General features: G+C 37.2%; 3 protein-coding genes across 4 annotated transcripts in view; 2 read left to right on the top strand and 1 right to left on the bottom strand.

Moving 5' to 3' along the window:
• Positions 1-3,625, top strand: part of zp3d.1 (zona pellucida glycoprotein 3d tandem duplicate 1) — a 7,311-nt gene extending 3,686 nt beyond the window's left edge. Inside the window, exons 2-9 of the mRNA XM_016482764.1 lie at positions 875-992; positions 1,031-1,132; positions 1,230-1,404; positions 1,512-1,623; positions 2,204-2,292; positions 2,372-2,442; positions 2,519-3,248; positions 3,336-3,625. Coding sequence (XP_016338250.1) covers positions 875-992; positions 1,031-1,132; positions 1,230-1,404; positions 1,512-1,623; positions 2,204-2,292; positions 2,372-2,442; positions 2,519-3,189 — 1,338 coding nt within the window. The 3' untranslated portion in view covers positions 3,190-3,248; positions 3,336-3,625. The remainder of the gene's footprint in view (positions 1-874; positions 993-1,030; positions 1,133-1,229; positions 1,405-1,511; positions 1,624-2,203; positions 2,293-2,371; positions 2,443-2,518; positions 3,249-3,335) is intronic.
• A 1,807-nt stretch (positions 3,626-5,432) lies between these two features.
• LOC107686599 (zona pellucida sperm-binding protein 3) lies at positions 5,433-8,478 on the top strand. Its single transcript, XM_074186995.1, is given in 10 exon segments — positions 5,433-5,438; positions 6,246-6,361; positions 6,499-6,602; positions 6,676-6,810; positions 6,813-6,848; positions 7,419-7,439; positions 7,575-7,666; positions 7,773-7,861; positions 7,939-8,012; positions 8,222-8,478. Coding segments are annotated over 10 exon segments (930 nt in total).
• A 400-nt stretch (positions 8,479-8,878) lies between these two features.
• The window catches only part of fli1rs (Fli-1 proto-oncogene, ETS transcription factor-related sequence), a 16,594-nt gene continuing 15,382 nt past the window's right edge, over positions 8,879-10,090 (bottom strand). The window contains exons 9-10 of one of the 2 annotated variants that reach the window (XM_016482744.1): positions 9,952-10,035; positions 8,879-9,816 (exon numbers count right to left, since the gene is read on the bottom strand). In XM_016482744.1, coding sequence (XP_016338230.1) covers positions 9,293-9,816; positions 9,952-10,035 — 608 coding nt within the window. In that variant the 3' untranslated portion in view covers positions 8,879-9,292. The remainder of the gene's footprint in view (positions 9,817-9,951; positions 10,036-10,090) is intronic. The other variant, XM_016482752.1, reaches the window with a different exon arrangement.

Below are 10,090 nucleotides of genomic sequence, written 5' to 3'. Positions count from 1 at the left end.
ACGGTCGTCCATAAAATGCATTGCTGTTCTGTTGTAAGTAATCTTAAAGATTCCTAAATGCATCTACTTTCGGAAGGTCAAATAAAGTGCTTTCGCTTTCACCTAGAAACACTCAGCGTCTCCCTGACATGGCTGCTTGAACACTAACTGCGGTTACTGAAACCATGCCTTCTTTCATTGCGTGAACATTTGGGCGGCATTATGCTAATATTTCCACATAGTGAGGTAGATATGTGGGGGCGTGTTAGAACAAGCCGTTTTAGGGGGGCGTGGCAGAGTCTTAACTTTGATAAAGAATATCTCTTTGGTTTTGAGACTTTAGTCTTTGCAACTTCAGTGATCTTATCTATGCACAATCAGCTTGTAACACTCCAAAGAGAAAGGAAACCTTGAAATCGCATCATATGACCCCTTTAAAACAAATATTTACAATATTGGACATAACCAGCCCCCTCCCGCCCCCCACCCTTGAGTTCACGGTTGGGGGCCGCGGATTTGCGCTATGCCACTGGACTCGGTCTGTTAGCTAGCCTAGTGCCCGCTCACTTTTGCCCAGGCCCGCCCAAAAATAAAAATCTGGCTACGCCACTGAGGTGGATGTTTTTAGAATTATACAAAAAAGACCTTTTACTTGATAAAGTGTAAATTATGAATCACACAACAGAAGGCATGTAGTAGATTGTGTACACCAGGTTTAAGAAATTTGTGTATTAAATATAATTCAGTATGTTTTACAGGGGTCATTCACTTCGATGATCCACAAATTATTGGATCATAATCATAACAGCCACTGAAACATTAACAAAATGACTTGATGCACCTTTAATGTGTTTATCTTGATTTTACCTACCATATAACATTTGATCCTCCTCAGATGATGAAAGGCCAGATCATATATTCCAACATGGTGCACTATACTCCAACAGAGCCTCCAGGGACAGTCATCCGAGCTGTGCCCCTTGCATTAAACATCCAGTGCCAATACAATAGGTAAACCATGAATCTGAAGAGGGTTCAGGACTTGGAAATAATCATTATTCTTACAAAATGGGCTTCCTGCCTGTGGCAAGGGAGCGCGTGCTTCACAAGATTTTTGAAAACAGGGCCATGTTTAGTCTTTTTGTGTGCAATGGTAAGCTTTTCCTCCTCTTCTGTATAATTTCCTGTTTTGTTGACCCCTCATATGGTGTTGGTGCCCATCGGTCTATTAAATTGTGTGTGAACTCTAGAACACTGGGAAAGACTTGAGGGAAATGGGAGTTTTGTGCTTGGGAAGCCCATGTATTTTGAAGCCAGTGCTGCTTATATATCCGAGGACGAAAGGATTTTTGTTGACTCCTGCTATGCAACAGCATCAAGAGACCCAAAATCAACCCCACAACACAAAGTTATTTGTAATTATGGGTAAGTTCTTTGTTGAACTGCTTGTATTTATTTGCTTATATTTAACATAAATTCACTTTTGAAGGGTAGAAAGAACATATATAAACATAAAAACTCTGCAATTTCAGGTGTATGGAGGACAGCAGAAGACAAGGAAGTCTGTCACGCTTTCTCCAAAGAATGTCGAACATTATAAGGTTTTCAGTCGATGCCTTTTTACTCCCCCAAGTTACTGGCACGGTAATGGTTTCATTGAAAATAAATGTCAATAGGAGAGGCTGGGGCTAGTTGTCACACTTTTAACTCCAGAGATTATTTGTAGTGTGAGGTTGGGTTTGAAATTGGGTTTATTCATATTTTCGCACCTTGAAGTCTTGACCGCACATAACTTGGAATATAACATTTTTGTATGGAATATTGAAACTTTCATTGCCCTGGGGGGGAAATTAATATTACACACATTGACCTATAAAGGTATCCTGCTGTGAATTGACATTGATTCACTGATTTGAAAAGAATAATTTCCAAATATTATCCTAAAATAAAAAGCCATTCTCCATATGACATATGTCCGAGTATTTAACAGCATTTTCAGCAAATTGTAAACAATAAAACTTGAAAGAATTGAAACAAAACTAAGTGAATGTATGAAACCACAAAAATGGCACTGCTAACATAAATATTTTTTAATGTGTAGAAATTACAGCATGTAAAACATGACCTGTCATGACATGACATCCTTCACCTGTCTAATATGTAGGCATGTTTAAATATTACATAAATGAATGTGTGTTGATGCCATATTTACTAATTTTTACAGTATGTTTTCCTGCATTGCACAATATCGGTTCACAGAGCCACTACAAGTGCCACAGCAAAGTCATGTACCTATAACCGTGTAAAGAGAAGGTGAGTAATTGTGTTTCACACATTCTGTGTCAATGCAGAGAAGCGGCATTCACTCTTAGTTCTTATCCTGTACCAACAGGTGGGAGGAACTCTACACCGATGCATCTGCTTGTGCTTGTTGTGATTCTGCATGTGAAATTAAATCAGCTTGTAGGTAGAAAACATCAGAGATTATCAAATGAAAACACTGTCACACATCAGTGTTTTGTTCTTGCTTCCATAACAGCTTCTTTGCCCCATGTCAGACAATCTATAACAAGCAAACCCTGGATTTTGGACAAAAATGAACATTCTTTAATCAAGAGTATGGAAGGATGGGTCAAAGTTCAGGAGGACACAGTAAGGATGAAGTTCAAGAGTGTGGAAGGAATCGATGAAGAGGAAGAAGATGGTGACACTGTGGAGATTGTGACTAATACTGAAGAACAAATGGAAGCAAAAGAGAAAAATAAAAAGGTGCCCATGAATGATTTGGATGAGGATGTAGAAGTAATTGCTGGGACAGTGGAAACAACTGCTACAGAGTTAAAGGATAAAAACAGTGATGGTTCTGGAAAAGTAATGCTTGTTGAGAAGCAGAAGAACAGGGATGTAAAGATTGGAGAGGATGCTGGGAGACACAAGAGCACAAATCGAACCGATAATGTTGGACAGCCTAGCGTTCAGTTGATAGAAGAGCTTTTGGGAGATGTTAATGACCAAGCATCCAACAAGAGTGGAGCACAAGAAATGATTCACTTTACCAGAGAAGAACTGTCCGAAGATAAAATACAGCCTGAAGATTTTGAGAAAAACGTGCATGTACAAAGCACAGTATCAACACAATTGTTGATGGATGAAGAGATATTTTTAAATGCCAAACATGAACCAGTGGAGTGGCATCAAGATGAACATTAACTAACCCAATGTGGGAGAAATGGAGGACTGACTTTTGAGGTCGTTCCAGGGTCTCCAAGGTATGACTGTTTAATTCATTTATTATGAATTTAGCTGCCACTTAATAACAGGTCTTTTATATTTTCAAGTGTTTATTTCTCATTTAGGTTCCTTGATTAACCTTTTTTGGAGTTGCATCTGCTGGGCAAAAGATCTCAGCATACTTTCTTATGGATTCAACTGAATTCAGTATATGTCACTTTTTCTGTACTTGTATTGAAATTTATGAATTCATTCTTCGAGGTACGATCCTGACATTAACTGTAATGTCATCAGAATATTAAAACATTTTTGATTGATCATTTTTCTATTTCTAATGTCCTGTGACCTCGTTGATGCCTCTCATTGAATGACTTATTCTTAAAGGGTTAATCTCTGTTCATATTTTACCCCCAAAATAAAAAAATAAATAAAATGCATAAAGAAAATTAACTGATTTTTGACCATTAAGTTTTGTTTGTTTTTTTGCATGATGATCCTCTGTCTAAATAAATCACAGGAATAAAACCGACAAGATAAGACATGTGAATAAATATATGTAGGAGTCGGTACAATCAACACATATGTGAGAATAAAGAGCAGTAACAGATTTCTGTAATCTCGAATGTACTGTCAGATTTGATAACCATGCTGTATGTTTATAGCTGCTCACATCAGATCAAAATGCATTTTAAAATACAGATGAAAGGTTTAGACATCACTACAAGACATCATTAGTGTAACAGATTTTGGTAACCTGCTACACTGCCTTGTCAGATTTGGGGACTAGTCAACATTTGAAGTGGATCAAAACCTTTCATCAAAGTTGTCCTAAAACCTACAACCAAAATGTGTTCTTGACAACTTTGATGAACTTTTTTTGATCCACTTCAAATGTTGACTAGGCTACTGTATATCTGCATCTGTTCTCATAAGACAAAAATGCTTTCTAGGATATAAAACCGAGGAGGTTAAACATCAGCAGAGTAAATTTAGGTACCATTAAAGCCATTCTGTGTGAAATAAAGAGTGTTAATAAATCAGCTAACATTAGGCAACCAGCCTAAGCTGGTTTTAGCTGGGTTTTTACTGAATCAACTGGGTTTAGCTGGTTTTAACAGTATTAGCATAGAAACATGCAAACAACATGCTAGTAAATTGTTAATCATGCTAACAACATGCTGGTAACATGTTAATCATGCTAGAAACAAGCTAGCAAACGTGCTAGTAACATGCTAATCATGCTAGAAACAAGGCAGCAAACATGCTAGTAACATGCTAATCATGCTAGCAACATGATAGTAGCTCGTTAATCATGCTAGAAACATGCTAGCAGCATGCTAATCATGATACCAACATGCTATTAACATGTTAATCATGTTAGCAACATGCTGTTAACATGCTAATCATGCTAGTAACAGGCTATTAATATGCTAATCATGCTAGAATCATGCTAACAACATGTTAGTAACATGTTAACTATGATAGCAACATGCTAGTAACTTGCTCAGCATGTTAGAAACATGCTAGCATTATGCTACCAACATGCTAATCATGCTAGAATCATGCTAGCAGCATGCTAGTAACTTGTTAACCATGTTAACAACATGCTAGTAACTTGAAAATCATGCTAAAAACATGCTAGAAACATGCTATTAACTTGCTAATCATGTTAACAACATGCTAGTAACGTGATAATCATGCTAGAATTATGCTAACAACATGCTAGTAACTTGCTAATAATGCTAGAAACATGCTAGTAACTTGTTAAACATGTTAGAAGAATGCTAGCATTATGCAAGTAACATGTTAATCATGCTAATATCATGCTAGTAACATGCTAATCATGCTAGAATCATGCTAGCAACATGCTAGTATCTTGCTAATCATGTTGACAACATGCTAGTAACTTGCTAATCATGCTAACAACATGCTAGAAAAATGCTAGTAACTTGCTACTCATGCTAACAAAATGGTAACACCATGCTAGTAACAATGCTAATCATGTTAACAACATGCTAGTAACTTGCTACTCATGCTAACAAAATGGTAACACCATGCTAGTAACAATGCTAATCATGTTAACAACATGCTAGTAACTTGCTACTCATGCTAACAAAATGATAACACCATGCTAGTAACATGCTAATCATGCTAGCAACATGTTAGTAAACTTGCTAATTATGTTAAAATTATGCTAGTAACATGCTAATCATGCTAGCAACATGCTGGTAACTTGTTAGCCATGCTAACAACATGCTAGTAACATGCTACTCATGCTAACAAAATGCTAGTAACATGCTAATCATGTTAGAATCATGCTAGCAACATGTTATTAAACTTGCTAATTATGATAACAACATGCTAGTAACGCTAATCATGCTAGAAACAGGTTAGTAACTTGCTAATCATGCTAACAACATGTTAACCATGTTAGAAACATGCTAGTAACATGCTAATCATGCTAGCAACATGCTAGTAAAATGCTACTCATGCTAAAAACATGTTAGCAACATGTTAGTCATGCTAGAATCAGCCTAGCAACCACCCCAGGTACCCTAGCAATATGTGTTATATCTATTTTTCTGATAGACTGTATTGCCTTGAAAACATTCGATCTTTAAAACTATTTTAACTTTCAAATTACTTCAAACTAAAAACTTTCAGACTGCAAGCTTTTAAAACTACTTCAAACTTTCTGGCTAGGCTTTTTCGAGCCAACTTAAAGTTTGTCTAAAAACTTTACTCATCTAGTTTATCTATTTCTTTTTTATTTGTGTAATTTCAAACAATATGTTCACAATAAGGCTTTGCAAACATTATGTAACATGAATCTGTAACAGCAAAACGATCATGAAGAATAAAAAACTGCAAAAAAAAAATATTATAGATTACAAAAAGAAAAAAAGTCTATAAAATAACAAAGGAAGCAGATTCATGATAGCACTAAGGTTCAAAAATATCATTTTGCTCAGCTCATCTTGGGTCTGCTCTTGATAAACTTTACTGTGAAATTATCTTTGTCTTTTTGAATGCAGTTAATAAACAATAGAGTAACATATTCCAACATACAGCGCTACTCTCCAGTGACAGACCTGGGGCCAATCCGCCGTGCCATGCCTTTCACGCTCTCTGTTGAGTGTCACTTTAACAGGTAAATCTATGTCTTTGGATGTACCAGATGTGTGTTGATTGTGAATGTGTTCCACTTGCAGTACCTTTTTGTGTCTATTTTGTGTGCCTGTTAATCACCGATTTACTTTTTTAATAATCTAACACCTATTTTTTAAGATATCATTACTCATTCAAAATTGGTTACATACCACAAGTCAGATATCAGAACTACTTCAAACCCCTGAGAGCTGTGGACAGTGTTGTACTCACTCCCCGTGATGGTAAACGAGTTTGGCTAACGAGATGAGTACTGTTGTATTTCAGTCAATGAATCCTCACCATCCTGTCTTTTAGAGCTGTGGAGAAGGTTATTGTCCACCGAAGAGTACACCATTGGTCACCCCATGTACTTCCAGGCAGACGGACATCCTCTTGCTGAGGACAAGAGGCTGTTTGTGGATTTGTGCTATGTGACTATCAGCAGTTCACATTGTCCATGCCACGATTTACAGTCATTGAAAACCATGGGTAACACTTTGTTTTTATAAAGTGAATGTAAGGATACATTTAATTTTATTCATATTTAAAGATGAACGCTTACTGGGCTCTTAGATTTACTTAATTATTAATGCATACTTTTTTAGAAAAATCATGATAAAATGTGAATATCAAATATGATGCATCATGCTTTTGAGGAACATTTATTTTTACACCTCTTAATCATCATTCTACTGCTTTGCATTATATGTTTCACTCCTGCAATATAAACTACAGAGCTCTGATTATATACTAAAGCATTGAAATATCATTTTACTAAGACATGTCATTGGAGATATAGAGTGACAACTGATATTTATATGCATTTTATGTAAGTAGTCTGCTATACTGTTACAAAGATCTCATTGACTTACATTACAAGCTGTCAGAATTTCATTTTACTTTTTGGCGCGCCATACAAATAACAGCAGCTGCACCAAATTGCATATTTTTGCTCCGTTTGGTCCTTTGAATAAAAGAAAGGTGTTTTTTCCTCCAAGTATGAGCTGCATATTTACCTATATACTATATGAAATATAAAATCCTGATGCAACAAATATGATGCTCATCAAGAAACAAATGCAAACTTTTTTTTTTATTTTGTCTAAATATTCAATAAAATGTTCCATTAGAAAAAATCCTTTTCTAACTAATATTTCATGACATGTCAGGAGTTACATGTACGCTCTTTTTATTTCAGGTGCAATAACTGATAGCAAGTAAGTGGTCCAAATTCATCCAAAGTGGACAAAGAAATGTTGTGCGGTTCTCCATAGATGCATTTCTGTTCCATGGGATGCTGACAGAGGTGAAATAATAAGCCAAAAATAACCCAATAAGACAATTTCAGAAAAATGCTCATGATTTTTGATGAAAGTCCATTTATTGAAGTTGCCTGTTCATTTTGTTCTCAGCATCTTTACATGCATTGTGAAATATCTGTCGGAAGTTTCAAACCAACATCAAGTGCAAAGTCCTGCACTTACAACCAGTCAACAAAACGGTATATTGAATTTTGGTTGTACTGCGAGTGTCATTTTCAGAACTGAGCTATAGTATTCATTTGGATCATTTCATCAGATGGGAAGAGTTATACGGTTCAAATGCTGTGTGCCTCTGCTGCGACTCCACATGTCTGTCTTCTGACCTGTCTGGTGAGAAATGTCAAGTGATTTTAGGACAATATAGGACATGTTGTTGGTACATAGATCTTTTCATAGCACTGCATTGAAGGCAAATGCAATAATGCATGTTAATATGTCAGGAAAGTCTTGCCACATCGTGGAGGTTTTGTAAGATTTTAGTGACCTGTTTTCTGAACTTATAGAATCTCAGCTTTACGTTTTTATGAATCCATTTACAGTGTCTAGTAAGGTCATCACCAGTGAGCCCTGGATCATGAAGTCTGATTTGGAAATTGTCGAGGAAGAGCAAACAACTCCATTCATGACAGAGGAGGTGGGAACAGGCTTTGTTGACGTAATAACCACACCCACAGCTGAGATTGGACCACGTCATTTTGTGCCAGACCCGGCTGTGGTGGAGGAGGAAGTAGACAAATTTGAGGAGCCACGCAGAATATTTGAGAAGGTATTTGGATTGGACAAAACAGAGAACTAAAGACATTCTGATTTAGAGTTTTCAAAGTTCAATGGCACTTGATTTGTTAATAAATACGTGAGACACACTTTTGAAATTTGCATATTGTTCTTTACTTTTACTAACACTAACATATGGTGTGAGTCTGTAAGACAGTTGTGCCTTGGGAATTGCTACTGTAAATAATCAGGATAAGAACCTGTTGAACACTCTACCAAAGCACCCAAAAACTACACTACACTACACAAAGGTGGAAAAGGTTCTTTAGATTATGAGATAAATGTTCTTCTTCAGTTCTTCTGTTCGTTTTAAGAACTTCAAAAATGTTGAGCACAAACGTTTGAAAGGGCTATTCTTTGTAATAAATAGATTGTTGGTTATGCCTATAAAAAAAAAGACAATAATAAAATTCACAGATGCATTAAGTGAGCTACATGTTTTATTGATTTGAAATATAATGTTACACTTAGGGGAGTGACGTTATTTGATTAAAAAAAGACTGTACAATGCACTTGCGTAAAAAAACATATTACATTTTAAAACAGAGATGAATATGCATGCTTTTGGGGAATGTGAGAGCAGTCTTTTCAAAGCCTTATATGAAACATGCAAAACATATTTACAATTTAGCCCTGAAGACGTACAGCTTTGTTCGATATGCATATATATACTGTACAAAAAAAAAATGCGACAAGATGGAGAACTTGATGTTTGGAATTGCTACAAAGGTTTTTGCATTGGATAAGGATTCCCGAAAAGTTACAGTTTTTTTTTTACAGTTACCAGTTTATTCTTGGTTCTTCTACGAAAGCCAGGGCTTCACAATTATACTGTTTTAGTAATAAGAGTTCAAATGAGAGTGAGTGCTGGGATGTCGTGGCATGGGTGAGCTGGGATAGACCACTCCTGTTGCGGAGTTCCAGTAGGTGGTAGGAGGCCCAAAGAAATTCCCAGTGGAAACAGGCATAGGGGTTGAATGAGTGCCCATGAAGTTCATTTTTGGCTGGTGGCTGTGGTAGCTTTGCACATACGGCACTTCGGCCTGATATTTGAGCACGCCCCCTTCTTGAGGATGGTTCTGGTGGGCTTGGGAGATGCCCTGGAAATCGAATTTGTATGCATAGCGCTTGCCGTGCACCTTGGTCATGATGTTCTTGTCATAGTAGTAGCGGAGGGCCCGGCTGAGCTTGTCATAGTTCATGTTAGGCTTGCTCTTTCGCTCCCCCCAGCGCTTGGCCACCTCGTCTGGGTCGGTCATCTTGAATTCTCCATTAGTGCCCTCCCAGGTGATGATGGTGGCATTGTTGCTGTCAGAGAGCAGCTCCAACAAGAACTGCCACAGCTGGATCTGACCAGAGCCTGTGTGAGGAAAAAGAGTGTCAGATCTTTAGCAGAGGATGGAAGGGCTTTTTAGGGCAGGTTGTGTTCTCCAAATGTGACCTTTTTGATGTATGTTGTACACAGAAACAGAATGTGGGTCGGTCAGACACCTACCCACAGTCCTGTCAGTGCTGGTGATGGGCAAGTTGTTAGAATTGTGTTTGGTCGGTCGGATCTTGGTGTGGAATGGTTTCGTTTCTGTGTGAAGAAGGTCGAGCAAACATCATACTAATAGTCATACTAATCATGATGT

This window comes from Sinocyclocheilus anshuiensis, unplaced genomic scaffold (assembly GCF_001515605.1).
Source record: "Sinocyclocheilus anshuiensis isolate Anshui unplaced genomic scaffold, SAMN03320099.WGS_v1.1 scaffold389, whole genome shotgun sequence".
NCBI lineage: Eukaryota > Metazoa > Chordata > Actinopteri > Cypriniformes > Cyprinidae > Sinocyclocheilus > Sinocyclocheilus anshuiensis.
This window is presented reverse-complemented; position numbering and strand designations above follow the sequence as displayed.